General features: G+C 36.5%; 1 protein-coding gene across 7 annotated transcripts in view; it reads right to left on the bottom strand.

The window, feature by feature from the left end:
- The window catches only part of UTRN (utrophin), a 510,071-nt gene that overhangs the window by 45,185 nt on the left and 442,929 nt on the right, over nucleotides 1-21,957 (bottom strand). For all 7 annotated transcript variants that reach the window (XM_066248060.1, XM_066248061.1, XM_066248058.1 and 4 more), the window contains 4 exons: nucleotides 12,604-12,689; nucleotides 9,856-10,013; nucleotides 7,952-8,118; nucleotides 2,576-2,687 (listed from right to left, as the gene is read on the bottom strand). In XM_066248060.1, the coding sequence (XP_066104157.1) occupies nucleotides 2,576-2,687; nucleotides 7,952-8,118; nucleotides 9,856-10,013; nucleotides 12,604-12,689 (523 nt within the window). The remainder of the gene's footprint in view (nucleotides 1-2,575; nucleotides 2,688-7,951; nucleotides 8,119-9,855; nucleotides 10,014-12,603; nucleotides 12,690-21,957) is intronic.

Raw genomic sequence — 21,957 nt, 5'->3', positions numbered from 1 at the left:
TCATCATATAATTACTTTACATTTTTTCCCATTTGGCATTAGTTCTTTATACTATTTCCTAAATTTCTAGCTATGATCATATAAATATTAATACTATATTTTGACCTTGGCCAGTTAGCTCAGTGGTAGAGTGTTGACCCGGCATGTGGATGTCTTGGGTTCAATTTCCAGTCAGGGCACACAGGAGAAGCGCCCATCTGCTTCTCCACCCTTCCCCCTCTTGCTTGTCTCTCTCTATCTCTCTCTGTTCTCCTCCTACAGCCATGGCTTGATTGGAGAGAGTTGGCCCCAGGTGCTCAGGATGGCTCCATGGCCTTCACTTCAGGCACTAAAGAGTTTAGTTGATAAGCAACAGAGCAATGACCCTAATGGGCAGAGCGTTGCCACTTAGTGGGCTTGCAGGTGGATCCCAGACTGGGTGCATGTGGGAATTCATCTCTGCCTCCTTTCCTCTCACTGAATAATAAGAAATAAAATACCATATCCCTCCCCAATCCAAATCCCTTACAATGACCTCAGAGTTCTGCACAATCTGATACTTGCCTTTCTTTTCAATCATATCCCCTACTAGTCTCCCTTTAGCAATGGGAGAGATTCACTCTTTGTAAAGTTCACTTTAATTTCTTTTGCTCAAGTCAGTTCCACTTCTTTCCCACCCCCAGGGCCAGCTTCATGGCCGTGTGACCTGTGTAGCTGCCCAAGGTCCCATGCTCAGAAAAGCTCTGAATTGGCTTTGTGCTCTGCTTCTGCCAGCTTGAAAAATCACAGTAATTTTTTAACAAGGGGCCCCACATTTTTACTTCACTCTGGTCATTTCAAAGTAGATAGCCAGTGCTGCCTACTCTACTCTGCCTGTGGAATATGCTCCTCTCTCTCCTGCGCTCCAGTCATGCCAACCTCTCTTCCACCTCCCGACCCTTTCATATGTTGTCTCTTCCCTGCGCTAGTTCTCCACACAGCTGCTTCCTTCTCATCCTTCAATCTGCACTCAAAAATACATTAACGACTCAGAAGGATTTCCCTTGATTTCTTTATCTAAAGTGCCTCTTCTAACCTTGTGTCTCATTACCCATTTATTTCTTTAAAGGCGCTTACTATAATCTGTAATGATCTCATTTGTTTTCTTGTTCATTGTCAAAGATCCCCTCCTCCTAAATGAAAAGTAGCAGGAGAGTCAGTAATCTTGTCTATTTTGATAGTATTCCTATGAGTTATTAGCTGGGAACAATGTCTGACACATGGTTAGCACTGTATTTTTTGTTGAGTAAATAAATTTGTTAATCATAATAATAAATGGTGCTTTATACATTTGGAGGGATTTTTTTTCCTGCTGAAGTTATTGTGCACTAAGGGTGTTTTATCTACTATAATTCTGCACCAGTGTCTAGAGGTTTCCACTCCACATATAGGATACCTATTTATTTGAGAAGATACCTAAGAACGTGAATGAGATTTATATGTGTATATTTTATAAGAATTGCTTCCTTTCTGTTTATTTTTGATCCAAAAAGTAACTCAATTCCCTAAACCAAAGAAATGCATAGCTCTATGAAATACATTTTGGTTCACTATTTGGAAGGAGGCTAAAAAAAGCTGTTGACAGAAAACGAAGATAACTCCAGAAAGCAGAGCTTTAGATCAAAGGAACATTATGAATTAATATCCAGTGCTAGTGAACTGTTGACATTAACAAAATGTGATAATAATATGGCATAAAACTCTTTTGGAAAATAACTTGTCAGGAAGTATTTTGGCCATGACAATACTCATATTCACTGACCCACACTGTCCATTGCTAGTACATTATTTTACATAAGTGTTATTTATGTAAAATATGGAAAGAGCTATCTTCATAACCATATTTATGAGTGCTGTTTATAATATCAGAAAATTAAAAATAAGCTAAATGTCCACATTTCCGGCAATGCTTAGATATATTTGAGTAATTCACTCAATTAAATAATCTGTAACATAGAAAAATTATACTGTGTGACAACAGAGGGGAAAACTTATACAACATGTTCACTACAAACTGCAGGATCAAAATTACATAAATCAAAAATAAATAAAACCTTAAAATTGGAGACATAGAAAAATATTGGAAGGTAGCTCATTCAGAAGCCAGATTTACAGATATTTTTACTCTCTTCATTTTTTATATTTATGTTAACATAAATATATAATTATGAAAATACATTTTAAAGATGTCTTAAAAAACAATGATTTCCCATTACATAGCTATCGTTTTCAATGCATGTCAGCATAAGCTCTTAAAAGAGTTCACTGCCAAGAATGTTGTTTACAATCAAAATACAGATGTAAATAAAATTTATTTTTTCTGAAAAAAGTATGATTGTGTTCATATATAGATACTATGTATGAACATAGTACATACATAGTTCTACAACATAGATATATTTACTTAAAAGAAAACAACATAAAAGTATCATTAAGCAATCTTAAAAAGTAATTGCCCCCCCCCAAATTTGTCTAAACTGAATAATTTTAGATGCTAGCTAATTCAAAAGCAATATATTAAAACAAACATACAAACAAACAATGGCTCAGTACTCACAGGTATACAATATTCCACCATTGGGTAATGTAATTTGTGACCTTTTGCTGTGCGACCCGAAAAAAAGCAGCTCTGGCAGACATCATAGTTAAAATGCTTTAGGCTCCTATACCTAGAGAGAAAGAAGAAAATCCATTGGCCTGCATGCCTATATTTAGTCCAAATCAATCATTTGTGGAAGGAATTTCATTCATCCAAATTACCACAAATAGTATATTGGCCACAAATGAGAAATTTTGTAGCCAATGCCTAGTTACACACTGTGCATTGCCCTTTATTTTCAGACTCTTATGCAGAGAAATGAAACTCTAGATTTATTTCTATGAGTTAGAGTGGAAAACATCTCCCAGATCCTCCATCGGCCATAGTGGCAGGTAGCAACTGAGAACATAAATATATATGTATTGACAGAAAAGAAGAAAATTAAAGAACAGGACTAACAGAATGAAAATGGGAACAAAATGTAAAGGTTATATGAAGTTAATATTGTAAACCATTAAGTGCTGTGTAGCTTCTAAAATGATCTGCAAAAATCACTTGCAAATTGATCTCAAGAAAATCAATCAGCATATACCAACCACATCCATTCTATTTGGCCAGGGAAGCAGCCTGCTTTGAAAGTGTTCACCTACACTAGTATTTCTTGCCCTATCAGCATGGCTTGACACATATGACTGACATCTTGTCTTCTAAATGGCGTTTTATTTATTCTGAGCACTGCATGGCAGAAAGCCATTCTCTCTCTCTTTTTTTTTTGTGGGTGCCTGAACCTTGTAATATTAGTGGGCAGTACGCCCTGCTAAAAATAGATTTTCCAGTCTCTCTTGCTGACGGTAGCATCCAGTACATTACAAGTCAAAGTCACTGGGTGGGATTTCTAGTTGGGATTTCAAGGGACTGCCTCCATTGGGAAGAAGCATGGTCCATCTTCCTCTTTCTTAGAAAATGGTCCTGACATCAAGAAGAGCCATTCTGTCAGCATGAAATGACCTTGAAGATGGACACCACATGACACAGATGGCAGAGCAGAAAGCCAGAACCACGAAAAGGGAGATGTTGGTCAAAGAGTACAAACTTCTGGTTATAGGAGGAGTAAGTTCCAGGAATCTAATGTGTAGCACGGTTACTGCAGTTAATACTACTGTATTATTATATGTACCTGAAAGTTGCTAAGAGAGATTTTAAATGTTCTCACCACAAGGAATCAATGATAATTATGTGACATGATGCAGGTGTCCTCTAATGCCATGGAGGTAATCACTTCGCAAGAACAGCATACCAAATCAACACAGTATACACTTTAATTTTACATGATGTTATATGTCAATTTCATCCCAATAAAACCAGAAAAAAAGAACAATGGAGCCAGACGACTGGAAAGCCACCATTCAGTTCTGGATTCCGTTCTTAGAACATTTTCTTTCTTTTTTTTTTTTTTTACATGAAAAGAACCCAAACTTCTTATTTATTTATGCTTTCATTAAGCAGCTGTGCATAACCCTCACCGAAACAATTCCTAGCTTGTAAAACATTCTGCTAATCTTGATTTCATTAAAATTTAATTTGGAAGTAATTACAGGAAAACTCTAGTAGTATATATAAAAGTTCAGGGAAAATAAAAAATATATATCTAACTAAAAGAAATATGTATAGTGGTAGTAGAGTCAACCTGGACAAAGTTAAAATTATTCCACAATGAATGCCATAATCCAAGATCTCTGGAAATGGCTTTTCATTCTTTCTTCTAGCCAGAGAGGAGAGCTAATCAGACCCTATCTATCTTGGCCCTATTTTTTTAATTGCAGTTCTTATTACATTATTCCTCCTATGGATAACCTTTGTGCAATTATTTTATTGATTAATTTGAAGGAACCTTTTTTTTTTTTTTTTTTTTTTTGTATTTTTCTGAAGTTGGAAACCGGGAGGCAGTCAGACAGACTCCCACATGCGCCCGACTGGGATCCTCCCAGCATACCCACCAGGGGGCGATGCTCTGCCCATCTGGGGTGTCGCTCTGCTGCAACCAGAGCCATTCTAGTGCCTGAGGCAGAGGCCACCCGGGCAAACTCTGCTCCAATGGAGCCTGGCTGTGGGAGGGGAAGAGAGAGACAGACAGGAAGGAAGGGGAGTGGAGAAGCAGATGGGCACTTCTCCTGTGTGTCCTGGCTGGGAATCGAACCCAGGACTCCCGCACACCAGCCTGATGCTCTACCACTGAGCCAACTGGCCAGGGCTGAAGGAACCTTTTCTTGATCTCATCCTTAAACCAGGGTTGATATTGACTCTAGACCTATATCTCCTCCATTCAGAAGTTAAAAATTTTAAATGGAATACATCCTCAAAATAGAAAACTGGGAAATATGTATACAAGTAAAAGGAAAATGATAATATTGACATTTTCTTCCATTTTTTTAAATTGATAGCTTTTAGAGAGAGAGAGAGGGAGGGAGGGAGATAGAGGAAGAGAGAGAAGCACTCATTCATTGTTCCACCTACTGTGCATTCATTGGTTGTTTCCCCATGTGCCCTTACTGGGGATAGAACCCGCAACCTGGTGTTTCATGATGATGCTCAGAGCTACCTGGCCAGGGCCTATTTCCTTCAAGTTATAGCTAGACTCCTTGAGCAAGTTGTTTGTAGATACTAACCTATTCATTTTTCTGAGCCTGAAACATGTCTTCCATCCTTATTATGGCATGAAAAGAGTTCTTTCTAAAATTACCAATGACTTCTGAATCAACGCTCTGTTTTCACCTGTAATGTTTAGAATCTCCCTGCTGCACGTAACATCTCTACCATCTTTCTAAAGTCCCCTCTCTGGTTTCTATAACACTATGGTTCTTTACTTCTCTTAAGAACCATGATCATCTTTCTCTCCTTTTTATACTCCTCTTACCAATCTTGCCTTCTACTGGGTGAGCAGCATCGTTGTTCAGGCTTTTCAATAAACAGTGCAATATCACTTACAGGCTGAGCTACTATCCCCTGATGTTTATTACTTACTGGTAATAATAAAAAGCACTGATGTTTATTGAATGCTTGCTCTTTCTGTGATAGGTACTGTCCTCATCACTTTTCATGTATTAACTATTCCTGGGAGGAAATGCTCACAGGACGTATAGTTAAAGATGGTCCTATTCAGGAAGGCCAAGTAACTTATCCAAAATCACACAAACAGTAGATTTCGGATTCAAACCTAAGCAGCCAGACTCCAGAGCTAGGTCTCAATACACCTCCTCCCTGAGCACTCCTACTATAACCTTATAATAGACTATAATCTCTGACCACCTATTTGGTCAGCTCCACATCTTCCTATTAGAGACATCTATATATACATTTTACATTAAACACCTGAAATTCAACATTTAACACAGTTCACCTTTTGTAACTGCTCTTTTATTTTTCTCTTATGAAATATTTCAAGTTTATTCAAAAGTAGAGAGCATAGCATAATAAACATCCATGTACCCACAACTCAGCTTTGTTAAATCATAATGTTATGCTACCGTTATTTCAGGTCTTTTTCCTACTTAAGAAAGAAAGCATTAAACATACAATCAAATGCTAATACTTTTTAGAGTCTTCTGTCCTTCACTCTCCGTATCCACAGCCACTAAGAAACTGGGTCCCTCACACAACTCTGGGCCAAAGTAATGGCTATATATAGCAGATTTTATACAGCCCAATCTCCCCAAATCAATTCATCTGTGGTTTCCTGTGGTTTCACATTACTTTTTATATACAGCACAGTATTTTTTGGTCTAATCAATGTCCTAAAACAGTCATTCTGTTCAGTACCATCTAATTGCTTCTTAATGTCAAATCTTACTTCTTCTAAAAACTTAATATTCTTTTGTAAAAAGAATGCCATACTAACTGAGAGCATGAACTCCAGTCGAAAGATTGAATTTGAATCCCAGATTTGTCTCACTTACTGGATATTGGGTTTTGGGCAAGTTGCCTAAGCTCTGAGTCTTAGTTCTATTATGTGTAAAGCAGAGCTAATCCTACCAATCTTGCCGGGTTTTTATGGAGAGTAAATGAAATAACAAATGCAACGTGTTTGAGCACAGCACCCGGCATATAGTAAGCTTGATGAACAGCAGCATTATTAGCGCTGATGGTTGTATCACATTCGGATTATCTCCCCGCTGGTATCCTGAGCATGCTGCATTCCAGCTGTTCTTTTCCTCTGTGTCCGTCTCTCCACCAGGTGCCTTACACTTAGCCTCTCCAAGAAACCTGCTGCCTTTAAACTAACTTTCCCATCTTCTTCATTCCAGTGTTTGCCCTCTGACTTCCACTGGCTCCCACCCATTACCCTGGCTGCCAGGCTCACCTCACTCATGCTGTGTACCTTTCTGTCCTCTTAGACATTACAGCCTCTCTGGTCCCAAGGCACGCAAAACTTGTAACCTCTCAGACTGGCTCCCCAACATGCCTTACTGCAAGAGCAGGAAATTCACATGCAATGTCTTAGTTGGCCATGCACAGAAAATGCACTGATACTCTTCATACAAACTATGCTGGTAAAGTCCGTCAAATGAAAGCAAAATTTTGTTGAGTTCAGCATCCTGATACCGATCCCACATACAACCAAACCTATCCTGGCTGTCCTGCTTGACTTGCCCTCAGTGAAATCATCATCTCAGTTAAGTCCTCTTCAGGTCTGCATGCAAGGTCCCCATGGAACCTTGAGTGCCACTTTCTTCATAATTGATTTCCAAATAAAACTGGGGTTCTTTTCTAAAGTCCTCTTGGAAGGCGAATATATATTCTAATATGTACTTACATAAGACAAAGAGGCAAAAGTATCATGATGGCCGAGACACTTCATCTTGGGGACAACCATAAACCCTGCACTCTCTGCTTCGGGGCCACAAACTGACAAATCTGACACATGGAATACACTATAGTACGGTGTTCAGGGTATTGAGCAGTGCTCCTTGTGTGAGGGTGAATGGGGTCAATCTACTTCATACCCAACTTGGCAGAAGTAAAACAAAGTAATTCGATTACTACCCAGTTTTTATGTCAATTTTGCTCTCTGTTTGCCAAGTTTGACCCCAACGACCTCAGAACATCACCAAATTCCATCAGGGCTATATTTGTATAAAGTGTTCTACAATTATCATGCATGAATATTTCCGTGAAATATGTAATAGAAATTTGGAAAAGTCTGGTTCTGGAGCAAAATAATATTGATACTAACAATATCACAAGCTTCATGTACTGGCTGTAAGAAGATAAGCCATTTTTAGATGGATAGAATAAGCTGAGAATTTATTCAATCCCCTCAGTGGGAAAAAATGGAACAGATGAGGTGACATTTAGAACAAAGAATCGTCTCCTGTCATCACGGGTGGTGGATCTTACCTGAATCCAACAATCGGACATTCTTTACAAATGTTGCATTTGGCCTGATGTTTTGCGGTCTCAGCTGCTGCCACTCGATGTAAAACTGGCAGCCAAACCACGGACTGTGGTTCTAGACGCATCCAGTCGATGAACTCTTTCACACTTATCTCAGGCTTGTTGTTATTCTGGTGAGGAAACAAACACATTGAAAAGGAGGGGAACGTCTTCATTTAAATTGCAGGAAGTGCTGTTGCTTCATCATCTTCTGAAAATCTGTGCATAACTAAAAGAAAAGTTATGTAGTTCTTTCCGGGTCAGCCAAATCATGAAATATTTAAGGTTCTTCAAGGAAAGAAAATTTTGGAATTTAAAAAGAGAAAAAGCAGAAATTGGCATATAGGAGGAAGAATAAAGTCCCAATTCTGTCATATATTCATATTTTTAAAAAGCCAAACCAAAAACTATACAATTCTAGGGACTCTTTTCACATATATACTTTAATCCCGTAAAGTTCACTCATTTAAGACAGTAAAAATTTGTGAAAGTGAAAACTCACTGATTACTTTCCAAACTTGAAGGCCGTTATAAATGGTACATACAAACTGCTATTATTGTGGCCTGCTCCAGTCTGTTACAACATCACCTCGGGGCATATTACTATGAATGTACTTGGCAAGATTTCAACATTTATAACAAAATGTATGAAACATCTTAGTCCCCATGCAAATCTTAATACTAATTTATGTTTATATGTGCAAAGTTAAATTTGTACCAACATCTTTCTTCTGCCATTGTCAAGGTCATTCAATGAACCAGCACATGGGAAATTATATTTAGAATTTTCAATTGGTACTTTTTGTATACCTAAAACAAGAAAAAGACTATTATAAAATGTAATAACCTGTAACATCAATTTGCCTTAAAGAGATGGTATGAGCATTTTTTTCTCTGCAATGATAAATCGCTGAATATGCTTTGAGAAAATATCTGTCGACTTGTACTTTATGCAAATGTACAATATCAGTAGGAACAGTCCCAAAGTGCTTTATATATAGTAAGCAATATAAGAAACTAAAATGCTTTTCCAGCGTAACATTAGTAACTTAGACCAGGATAAAACTTCAGATATCATTCTTTTGAACGTAAGTTCTCAAAGAAAAGACCTTATTTGGTAGCATTTTAAATTTATATATTTTTAAAATCTTGCCTCCAAGGAAATCAGACTCATTAATTTATTTCGCAAATATTTATTAAGCAGTTGTGATGATGAAGGCACTGTGCACGGGGATACAATAATAAAAGGATAAATATTGTGCATGTTCGTGAAGCTTGGGTTTTGATGGAAGGAAAGAACTAAATACGCAATTACACAATGTAGTCTGTAGTTATGATTGCACTGAGCATCGTAACAACGCAGAGGAGATTTAGGCGCGAACAGTGGGAAAGTAACCTCCTCTGAACGGGGTCAGACAAGGGTTTTCAGAGGATGTGAGATTAAAGATGATCTAAAGAATGAAAAAGGAGAGGAGAAGGGAGGGCATGGAAGACTATTCTGAACAGAAGGCACGTGTCCAAAGGCACTAAGGCAAGAACAGAGGCACTAAAACAGTGTGGGTTGAAAGCAGGAAGCAAGAGGACAAGTGACAAAAGATGAGGCCAGGGCAAAGGCAGGGCCAAATCACAGCAATCTGATATCACATGGTAAAGATGCTGGATTTTATACATTGGGAAGCAGTCAGTCCCCTTGAGGTGGCAGTTATTCCTTGAATCAAATATGCCTTAAGAAACAAAATACAAATTTACTGGATGGTACTCAATGTCCTCCACCATTTGCCTCCAAACCAAATTCTCCATTCCATCCCTTGGAACATCCTCAAAACTCTTCCTCAATACACCCTACATACCGGTGATCCTCTGTTTACCTGTTGGAAACAGCTGCGGACACTGGGTTCAATATTACTGCCTCCAAAAGCTGCTACTTCTCCCAGCTGCCGGGGGATCTGGATGGCATCGTGAAGTAAGAGGCCAAGCTGCCTCTGGTCACACATTTCTGTCGGTCCTGCCACTTCCTTAAAGAGATCTACAAGGAGAAGAGGCAAGGGGTTAACTTACACCTGCCCCCAGAGTTCTTGTAGATCTCTGGTTCTGGGGATTGAACGATGTAAGTCAAAAAAGAAAAGTCATGGGGACTTGAATCAATTAGTCAAATCCTGAATTCTGACCACCTTGATATTCTGTGTGCCTATAATCAGGAACTGGTTACCCACATTCTTCTAAAAACAACCTACTGTTGTATGTCACTACATGTAGGTAGACAAATAACCATACATTTCCTTTTCAAATGGCACAATAAATAAATGCATGTGGGTTTCATTCAGTGGTTTCAATAAGAATTTCCCTTCATATTAAGAAAGACACTGAGCCAAAAGGAAGCTTCCTTCATGACTTGTCAAAGGAATAAATGTTCCTTAAGAAACAAATCTTTAAATTTTAATAAATTTGTTTGCTAACTTTTTGTGTTCACTCCTAAATTTAATATTTTATTAAATATAAACATATTTACTTCTTTTAAAGATTTCTATATTTAAATCTATTTTATATAAGAAACATTGAAAAGTACAAGGAGGTACCATTTATTTTTAGGGATTTTTTAGTCCCAGTCTCATTTCTTAGTAGCTATAAAAATTATTTTTGTATTAGTTCATTTCATGTAATAAAATACATTTGTTCAAATTTTAAGGACGCATTCACAAAACTCATGCTCACTCTCACATAGTTCTTAGGCTTCTTTATTCATGAAATGAAACCCACTAATTTCTAACTTTCTTGATTCAATAAAATTAAAACCCTTCTCTTCAGCATTGGCTTATCTTTTATTCACCACTTAAAATATTTTGAAGATTAAAAATATTATCTTGTTTTCAGCAATAAAGCTGATATGCTTAAATAAATTTCTTTAAGAGCAGTGAGAAATTTCATGTAAAAACAACCCACTTTGTTATGGAAAATTATACTTTTTGGAAAGAAATATCCAAGTTCTGAATATTCATAATCATGCAACTAAATGCTTTCATGTGAAGTTTCCAAGAACAGAAGAAAGGGGAGTAAATATTTATTGGATCCTAAAAACTATTTTCAAAAAACACCACTGTCCCTTTATTTTAAGGGAATAATGCTAGATCTAACACTGTTAACACTGAATTTTCAGACAACTGAACCAGTGTTTCAGTGATATCGATGCAGTAATTATAATGAAATATGACTTTAATTTTAGCATACCTAGGGAAAGCAAATTCAATTAAGATAAATTTCACTTTTATTATAATTTGTTCGCTTGGATTTGGTTAGAGTTCTACTTATTTCTTTTCATTTGTCAAAACTGAGACTATTATTAGCCAGAAAATATTTGTCTATATTCTTACTATGATGCTCATTGCAAACCAGTTCCTGGGAAGAGGACTCTTAGTTAAATAGAGTTGATACATATGTATAAAAATTTGTACAGACGAGTGCACATTGTCAACAAGATCAATCATGCTCAACTTTCCTCTTTTGAGGCAGAGTTATACTGCTACATCACTATTAAGGTAAAACTACACACAAAACACAAGAGAAAAGACAAAATTTATGTCAGAAATTTTGATATCTTTCTAAATTTTTATAAAAGTTCCTATTTTTGATATGATAGAAAAGAAAGGAGTGTCAGAATGTGGGAATGGGTCTGAGAAAAGACACAATCTAAAACCTAAGTTCCAATAAATTAGCACAGACAAGATGCTGTTGAAAAGGATCTTTGTAAATGTGTTTTTGATGAGGCAAAGGAGCCACCAGCTATAAGCAGGAAGGCCAGGGTGCTGTTAGAACTGAGTCAGGAGATATTCTCTGGAAGGCGTGAAAAGAGAGGGAGGTGTCAGTAGAGTAAGACACTACATGAGCCATTGCAAAATCAATGTTCAGACAGACCCAAATAACCTAAAATAGCACCTTTGCCATTGAGTGTGGACAGCAAATTGTCTTGAATATTAATTCTAGCAAAGGAAGTAATAACGAGGAAGTGCTCTGAGATCACTCAAGAAATCAAAAGTGGAATCAGAGATGCTAAGGACCGCAAAGTAAAATATTAAAAAAACCTCAGAACACTTCCTGAATCTCAAGTCTCCCCGGAAAGATGTAAAGATTTCAACCCAAGAGAATTCTTATTCAATTAAGTCCTAAAACCGCATACCTCATGGGTTAAATGAAATATCAGAAACTTTCATTTCAGGCATTTTTTTAAACATTGGAAGTAAACAGAAATAGAAAAGGGTTAGGCTTTTAGAGTCAGAAAACTCTATGATCTAATTCTTGTCCTACAATTACTGTCCCTATAGACTTCGACTAAATTTTTCACCTAGCTCAGCCTTAACTTTTTCAACTGAAAAATGGAAATCACAATGCCTACAGTATTATGGGTGATTTTTCTATGAATTAAAAGATATAATTTGTAATTGGTTCTCACTCCAACAAGGCACCCCACCTCTTTATTCTGTAGTTAGCTTTTCATTAGTCTAGCCTGGAATGGTTAAAAAAATGGGAACTATTATTACTAGCAAATTATATGAAGTAAGTCTCCAATACATTATAATTCTCATTACTAAAAACAGTACCGGTATAGGAAAGGTCTTACATACATCTGTATTTTTCTTCTAAGAGACCTTTAGAGAGAGACATCAATCCAATCTTCAGACTCTGCACTCTGATTTTTCCAGTCCGACCCCTGAAATTACAAGAATCTTAATCTGTTATATGAATTTAAAACAGTATCTAAAATATTTCTGAATATCTATTTTCTTGAGGGTAAACCATTAAAAAATAATTGCACCTTAAAGATATAACTTTTCTACTCACATTTAATAATTTATGTTAAACCCACACCATAATTTCATGACTTATTTTAATAGTACGTTTGACCAAAGAATATACAGCCTGAAGTCACTTTATACACAACATGTGAATTAGGAGAAACAAATTAAGGCAAAATAAGAACTTTAATTATAGAGCTGAAAATATTTCATTTTTATGAATGCTGTGAATTAAAATATATTTGTTAATAATTATAAATGCAAGATGCAAAAGATACATATAATATGCATGTGAGTTAATTCAGCAAGAGATAGCTAGGATCAAAAGTAAGAAAACTGACTGAAAAATTTATATACTGAGGGCATATAACTGCTGAATACTTAAAAATGTGCTGTCTTTATTGATGTTGGTCTCTGTCAATGCAGTTCTATGCTACTACTGCACTTGTTGTAGTCAGTGATCTTAGGTGTGGAATCTCTATTTGGGAAGCCTTTACAGTATATTTAAACACAAAATGTATTAATTAATGAACATGAGGAAATAGCTTTAGTTCACTTTGTTCATCAGAGTCCACATATGAGTGAAATCATATGGTACTTGTCTTGTTCTGACTGGCTTATTTCACTTAGCATAATATTCTCCTGGTCCATCCATGCTGTTGCAAAGGATAAGATTTCCTCTCTCTCTCTCTCTCTCTCTCTCTCTCTCTTTATGGCCATGTAGTATTTCATTGTGTAAGTGTACCACTCATATAACAAGCAAAACAGAGACAGACTTATACATAGAAAATAGGCTAACATCTATCAGGAGTAGGAATGGATGGGGGGCTGGCAAAGGAAATGGAGGAATATAGCAAAAAAGGACAAAAAAAAATCATGAACACAGACAACAGTGTGGTGATTGCCAGGAGGGGGAAGAAATGGAGGAGGGGATGGGGGCATAAATGGTGATGGACAAAGACTTGACTTGGGGTGATAAACACATAATACAGTGTACAGAGATGTGATATATTCAATAGAATTGGAGCTTGAAATCTGTATAATTATGTTAAATAGTGTCACCCTAATAAATTCAATTTTAAGAAAGAAAGAAATAGCTTTACACTATTCCAATGAGAGACCATTTCTTTCATTTTTAATGTTAATTTTATTATTTTTAGATACAGAGGAAGGGAGAGAGAAAGAGAGAGAGAGAGAGAGAGAGAGAGAGAGAAAGGAACATCAACCTGTTTCTGTATGTGCCCTGACTGGGGATCGAACCAGCAATCTCTGTGCTTCAGGATGATGTTTTAACTCAGTGGTTCTCAAACTTTTTGAAGTCAGGGCGCATTTAAAATCCTACAAATGATTGTAGGTGCACTATATACTAATTTCTGAGAAATATAATAATTGAGTCAAATATTAAAGAAAAATATATAAAGTCCAAGCATGCTTTTATGGTAATTAAACAAAATAAATATGACAAAATTAAATTTATTCTGACATTAAAAAACATTTTTATGTTACATTTTTTGAGTTATGCTTTTTAGAATTTGTAAAAAAGAGGGGTTAAAAAATTTAAAAAAGACAAAAACGTTATTTTATATAGATAGATACATTCTTAGTAAGATTTAGTAAATTAAATGCGGCAGGTCCCGGCACAAATGTGTTAAGTTTTTCCATTCTTGTGTTTATGAGAAACATGAGCCTGATGAGTCCTAGTGATTTCTTCAATGTTTGGGCATATATTTGAAAGGCAAACTCTCATTTCCTCATCAATACATTGAAGAATTCCTCTGTTTTGACTCTTGTGTTGAGTACAGAAAACCCCCACCATACATATCATCTTAACCTTACACCAAACAAAGGATAGAAGAAACTTGCCTCCAGTCTTTCTGGAGAACATGGGAGACAGTGTAAACAATCCAGCACCACAGCTTAACAGCCTTTTGCAACCTAATCAGGCAAGTGAGGTGGGGGGGTTGGGCAGACTGTGAGCTTACAGCCAATTCTCCACACCTCTGTCCCCTTCAAAATCTAAACTCCAAAAACTCTGTTGGTATTTTGGTCCCCAACTGGCACATATTTCTCTGGAATACCATAGGGCACACCTGGAAATCTAGGGTGCACCAGTGCGCCCTGGTGCACACTTTGAGAACCACTGCTCTAACCAATCAAGCTATCCAGCCAAAGCAAGAGACCATTTTAATTTCACTTAAAAGAAGACTAAAAGAAAGAATTTATTTTATCTTTAAAGCAGAAAGTTGTCCTTATTCCATAATTTATCAAAGAATTACTGAGCTGTCCACCAAAAGTTAGTCACTATACAAGCTCCTGGGGTGGGGAAAGGTAAATACACGAACTAAAATATTAATAATATTATGATCCATGTGATGGAACAACACATAGTCAAGAAAAAGTCTTTATTGTTATCTCTATTATTTCATATTCAGAATCACATTTCAGTTTAATTTTTTATTGTTCATTTTCTTTAAATGTTTTCAATTTATAAGTAGAGCACACTTAAACTTATAAATACATAATTATATGAATTCATAAAATTTAGTAATTCCTGCTATTTAAAAAACAGGTTAATATTTATATTTTGGAACTCTAATTTTAAGTTGTCTTATTGTCAAACTGTATTTAGACCTTGATCTTATGGATATTTTTTCTATCAATATTAATTGATATCTTTCATTCTCAAACTACAAATACTAAGGTAAGTTTCTATATACATACCATGACATATAAAGTATAAAATAAATAAAAATAACACACTTAGGGAGTGGTAAAATGTATTTTCTAAACAATCCTTCAATAGCCTAGAGCAGGGGTAGTCAACCTTTTTATACCTACCGCCCTCTTTTGTATCTCTGTTAGTAGTAAAATTTTCTAACCACCTACCAGTTCCACGGTAATTGTGATTTATAAAATAGGGAAGTAACTTTATTTTATAAAATTTATAAAGCAGAGTTACAGAAAGTTAAAGCATATAATAATAATTACTTACCAAGTACTTTATGTCGGATTTTCACTACGTTTGGCAGAAAAAGTCTTTATAAAACAACTTACTATAGTTAAATCTATCTTTTTATTTATACTTTGGTTGCTTTGCTACCACCCACCATGAAAGCTGGAACACCCACTTGTGGGCAGTAGGGACCAGGTTGACTACCACTGGCCTAGAGTACATATAAATATTAAATCATATCCAACAAAGTTATTGAACACTTACTACATATGTGTACAACATTCAGAACTGACCTATGAAATAAATAATATGCACTTATATTAAAAAAATAAATATAACTATTATAAGAATTTCTAAATTAATATATTTATGCCAGTTTTTGAAATTATAGTAACACTAGATTCAAAATAACTGTAAACCAAGCTATGTTAGAAATTTTGTTCCTACTTTGTATTTTTTAGTTGTTTTCTAAATATCACATAAAAATAGGCAATGTCTGTTTTCCTTCCTCCAGAAATCAGGACATTTTATTTTTCAGACACAATCAGACAGTAGCCTTGCAAAGATAACAAAAGGCTGTGTGAATAGATGAGTACATGAATATGCCTAAGGACAAAGCAATCCCTTAAGGGAAAAAAGATCTAAATGATAGGCATTAAAGGATGACCTCCAGTCTATGCTGTCAACACAAGAAAAGAACATCATCAGGAAGACTACTGAAAATGTCAATCATCCATTCATCACACCATCAACAATTATGAAGTCTTACTGTGATCCCAGTATTATTCTACTTACCATAAGGACCAATATTAAAGTACAAGACACAATTCCTACCCATTATAATACTCACACACTAGCTGGAGAAGTGAGACAGGAAAACAACTAGAGAATCATAAGAAAATATGAAAATAACCATTATGTATGTACATCAAGTACAAGATAACTGGCGCTGACTAACTAGTGATCGGTAATTAGTCTGAGTAGTCCTTAGTCTGACAACATCTGATAAAGAAGATAAATTGGACGTTGAAGGTATGACATGACTTTCATCATCTAGGAGAAAATATTACAGGCAAACCTTAAGAAAGGGAACACTAGGAAGTGTGTGAGCGCCAGTGAGAAGATTCATTCAGGTGGCAAGGACTTGCATATAAGGCCAGGTGATATAGGGCCAGTTGATGGAGGTTTTGATATTATAAAAGGTGTCTATCTGTATTTGAGAGACAATACAGAGCTAATGTTCCCTGGTAGTTTTCATAATTAACTCCTAATAATAATTTAAATAGAAAGATATGTACCTTATAAAATTATATCCATCTGAGAAAACTGGAAAAAATGAACTCACCCTACAGCAAGTGAGGCTAAAATGTTCTGTAGGGACAAAAGAATTTAAACCAAATATTCTAGACTACTTCTTGCAATCCTAATTTATATTTGCTTTAATTTCCATTAATCTATAAGGAAGATTGTGAAATTAAGACTTTTTTTTTTTTACCCTAGGAAGATAAAGATTGAATGAGGCTGTGAACTCTCAAATGGAATCAATTTCATCTTAATTATTTATAAAGACATTTCTATGTATTAGTTTATTTGCCCTTCATAGTCATCTATGTGTGGTAAACCAAGCAGATATTTTATCTTAACTTTTCAGATGAGAAACAAAGATATCAAAAATGAAATGACTACCAAACTGCATAGCAACCAGACCAAATATTTGGATACTTGTTACCCACAGCATTAGAAAAAAAGATTTTTTAAAATAAAATTTAGAATATTAGAAGTGGGGTACATATTAAAACTTAAAAGAAACAGTAAACTCAAAATAATTTAAAGTACATTTCTTAGATATGGCAATATGGTAAGAATCAAGATGATCAAAAATACAAATATTAGCACAGTATCGACCAGTAATGTGCAAAAGGTGACCAAGGATAAACTGCCTCAGCTCACTGGATAAGTTCCTTCATCAGTAAAATGAAAAGAGCAAAATGGTCGCTTCTCAAAGTCCTACTTCCAAAATTCTATGATCTTCTGTGTGTGCGTCACTCATTATTTCAAGAGCTGGTTGAATATACTCGAAGAGCTGCAAATGCCAATTCTGGCTATAACATGCTACACAAAACAGGCACTAGAAGAAGTAGATTATAGTTTCAATCAGATTCTCAGAGGGAACTAATAGCTTGAAAAGAGTTAAGTTATCTTGTTTAGATAAATGAATGAGTCATAGCTATTAGAGAGATTTGGGCAATCAACTCTGGCTATCTGACACTACCATTATAAAGGGACTGTTTTTTAGTAAGGTTAGGTCACGATGTTTCTCTCCAAGATTAAAAATAAATAAATAAAAAAATAAAACTAGACCAAAGAGACAGCATTCTGACTCAGTGTGGTCTTTACTATATTTTCTTGACATAGAAGGGAGACATTTCTTAAAAGCATTTGGGCTTTTAAAATGGAAATTTTCAAGATACCATCTTTCTAAATAAGAAATAGTGCTTTAGTAGAGCATTTCCCGCGTGTTCGCATTTGATGGTAGAAAATAGAACTACTCCAACATGTAACTACCTAGAATATGAATCACAACATTTCATACACTGCTTCCTTCCCAACTAAGTGGCCCTATTCCCTTTGGGCTGTCCAGGGAAATCAGCATGTATATGTGTCATAGGCTGAATTATATCTTGGTAAAATTCATATGTTGAAGTCCTAAATCCCAGTACCTCGAAATGCAACAGCATTTGGACAGAGGATCTTTAAAGAGGTGATTAAATTAAAATGAGGTTTTTTTGGGTGTACCCTAACACAATCTGAGTGGTGTCCTTATAAGAACAGGAGATCAGGACACAGATACAAACAGAAAAAAGACCATGTAAAAACACAGGGAGAAGACAGGCACCTATAAGACAAGCAGAGAAGCTAACACTTTGGACATCTTGACCTTAGACTCCTAGTCTACAGAACTGTGAGAAAATGAGTTTCTGTTTACGCATCTCAATTCTGCCATACTTTGTTACGGCAGCCAAAGCAAACGAATACAGTGTGTTAGAGCCACAGACAATGCTGAGGGGGTGACTTGAAGTCTCCCCCACTTCCTTCTTTATATATGGTTCAAGATATGCACTCTACCATATTCCACAGGCTTAATGAAGTTCCCAAGTAGCCTACAGCTATAGTATTCTAACTCAGATGTAAAATTAAGTAATGGGCTTTGTATTTTTGTAGTTCAAACACCTAACTGACCAGCTAATGTGGTGAGTTTGCTATAGAAAAAGTCTCTCATGGAGGTTTAAAAAATTGAAAATCAACTCAGCACATAATTGCTAACAATTTTATTTTACCATGGGAGGATAGATTTGCATTAAAATGGAATGTATTGAGAGTAATGGCACGGTAGGAAGTGATACTGATAAATCTCCCCTAAAACTCAACAAGATCTTCAACCAGAAACAGAAAAACCTATCCTTGGAGCCTCCAGATGTTTTGCAATACACCGGAAGGTATGGTCGAGCAAAAAATTGGCTAAATATATAATCAAACCCTGAAGGAAATAGGGAGTAAGAAATGCTCCGCCTTTCTCACTAACCTAAACACGGCGGCTTTCACTGGGAACTGAGAATATAGAAACTAAGGCGGGCAAAGGGGGTAAATAGATCCAGGCCGCGGCACAAACGGCCGAACCAGGCTGTGGCACGGAGATCCAAGCCAAGGAAAAACTGTGCCTGTGGCAACCCAGTCAATACAAGCTAACACTCGTGCCAAACCCAGACAAAGAAAGACAAGTGGGGCAGCCATTTTCCCCAATCTCTGGGTCGGCACGTGCAAATAGTGGGTGAGAGATTCCTCTGAGTGCCTCAGCAGTGGGCACCCGTGTTATCCCACAGAGGGGCAGAGTCAGGGGCCTTTGTGTGGGCCAAAAGCGGAATCTCGGGCCGCCCCAGCGCCCTGAAAAAGCTGCACACGGGGAGGGAGCGAGAGCCAATTCCAATGCTGGAACTTTTCTGTGTGGGTGGGTGTTTCACTCAGAGTGTGAGACTGCCGGCCTGATATCCTGGTCTGCGCACACAGACAGTGAGCGAGAGTTTCCTCCAAGCACCCCGGGAGAGGGCGCCCGCCCATGTTACTGGACAGAGTGGCAGAGTCAGAGCTCTTTGAGTGGGCGGAAGCCCTGCCTAATTATGCTAGCAGCTCTGACTGACTGAGCCTTACCCAGAGCCCTGTGCTGAGTGGGAAAAGAGTGGGGAGTTGCCAGCTCTTTGAGCCTCTTACTATCCAGGCAGGGGCAGCAGCAACCCCATAGCTGGATTATCAGGCTACTAATTGAATAAGGAAAGACTAGGAGAGAGTCTCCAGGAACACAAACTCTCCCACTGTTGGAGCCTATAAATGCTAATGAGCCTCGACTACCAACAAGACTGAAGCACAATACATGACATCGCCATAGAGACTTATCAACTGCAAACCTCTACCTGAGCATGCCAAAGGGGCAGAACCCGGGGTACAGAGTCACTGACCAAGAAGAGGGAGAGAAAAGAAAAAGCAAGAAGATAACCTCTCAAAATCAAGAATAATCCGCAGACTTTATAACCTATCCCATTTTATTATATTTGTTTGTTTGTTTCTCTTATCTTCATTCTTGATTTTTTTTTCCTCCTCCAATTTGGATATTTATCTCTCTGCCAGTCTTACTCTCTCCTCTCCTTGAACAACACTACCCATAAGTGTTACATCTCCCATTATCTTTTCTTTCCTCTTCCTTTCTATGAGGATTTCACTCCAAAACCCTTAACTCTCTCTCTCTCCTCTTTTTTTTTCTTTTTTCTTCTTTTAGTGGTTCCTTCTTTTTTTTCTCTCTCTCTCTTTCTTTTCTCCCTCTATATTAGTTTCTTCCTTTCTCCTTTACGTCTCCTCTCATTCAAACCTCAATAACGAACAAATTATCTTACTTGGGACTCAAACTTATGTTTGTGGCATTTTGGGGGTTTTTACTTCACCTTTTTAACTCACTAGCAGTGCTCCCATCCCTGGCTGTCCATTTTATCTAGTTCTTGTTCCACTAAATACAATAGTAATTTTTAAATTTGTCCCTCCATTTTCCTGTTTCCCTCTTATTCCTATCATCATAACTCTTAGTCAACCAACACCTAAAAGCAAATCATTTTAATCTTGACCCAAATTTTTTCCTTATTTTCTTTTTATGGGTCCATTCCCCCCCTTTTTTTGCCCCTTTATTACTTCTCCCCAATGCAGGCCCTCCAGTACAGGCATTGTTTGTTCTATTTAGTACAATATAATTCACAGTTCACCACAAGATTTTCTCAAGAAAGAGGGGAGAGGAGAGGAGAGGAAAAAGGAGGGGGGGAATAATTTCCTTTTTTAAAATTTTTATTTTATTTTATTTTTCTTTATTTAATTATTAATTTTTTAAAAAACAATTTTTTATTTTTTATTTTTATTTTTTAACTTTTTATTCTTTATTAAATCTCATTAATACTATAAACAAAACCACCCTCAGATGCCATTAAGGAAGAGAAAATCGAATACCATGGATACAAAAGAAAGAGAGGTAACACAGATAGATGAGGAAAAATCTATGGAGAAAAAATTTAATATATTGGAAACCTTGGAGTTAAACGACAGAGAATTTAAAATAGAAATCCTAAAAATACTCAGAGATATACAAGAAAACACAGAAAGGCAATTTAGGGAGCTCAGAAAACAACTCAACGAACACCAAGAATATATTTCCAAGGAAATTGAAACTATAAAAACAAATCAAACAGAGATGAAAAACTCAATTCACGAGCTGAAAAACGAGGTAACAAGCTTAGCTAATAGAACAGGCCAGATAGAAGGTAGGATTAGTGAAATAGAAGACAAGCAACTTGAGGCACAACAGAGAGAAGAAGAAAGAGACTCAAAAATTAAAAAAAGTGAGATAGCTCTACAGGAATTATCAGACTCCATCAAAAAGAACAACATAAGAATAATAGGTATATCAGAGGGAGAAGAGAGAGAAAATGGAATGGAGAACATACTCAAACAAATAATAGATGAGAACTTCCCAAGCCTGTGGAAAGAACTAAAGCCTCAAATTCAAGAAGCAAACAGAACTCCGAGTTTTCTTAACCCCAACAAACCTACTCCAAGGCACATCATAATGAAATTGGCACAAACCAACGGCAAAGAAAAAATTTTCAAGGTAGCCAGGGAAAAGAAGAATACAACATATA

The sequence above is a fragment of the Saccopteryx bilineata genome, chromosome 12 (assembly GCF_036850765.1).
Source record: "Saccopteryx bilineata isolate mSacBil1 chromosome 12, mSacBil1_pri_phased_curated, whole genome shotgun sequence".
Classification (NCBI taxonomy): Eukaryota; Metazoa; Chordata; class Mammalia; order Chiroptera; family Emballonuridae; genus Saccopteryx; species Saccopteryx bilineata.
Note: the sequence above shows the minus strand (reverse complement) of the source record. Positions and strands in the feature narration are given on the sequence as shown.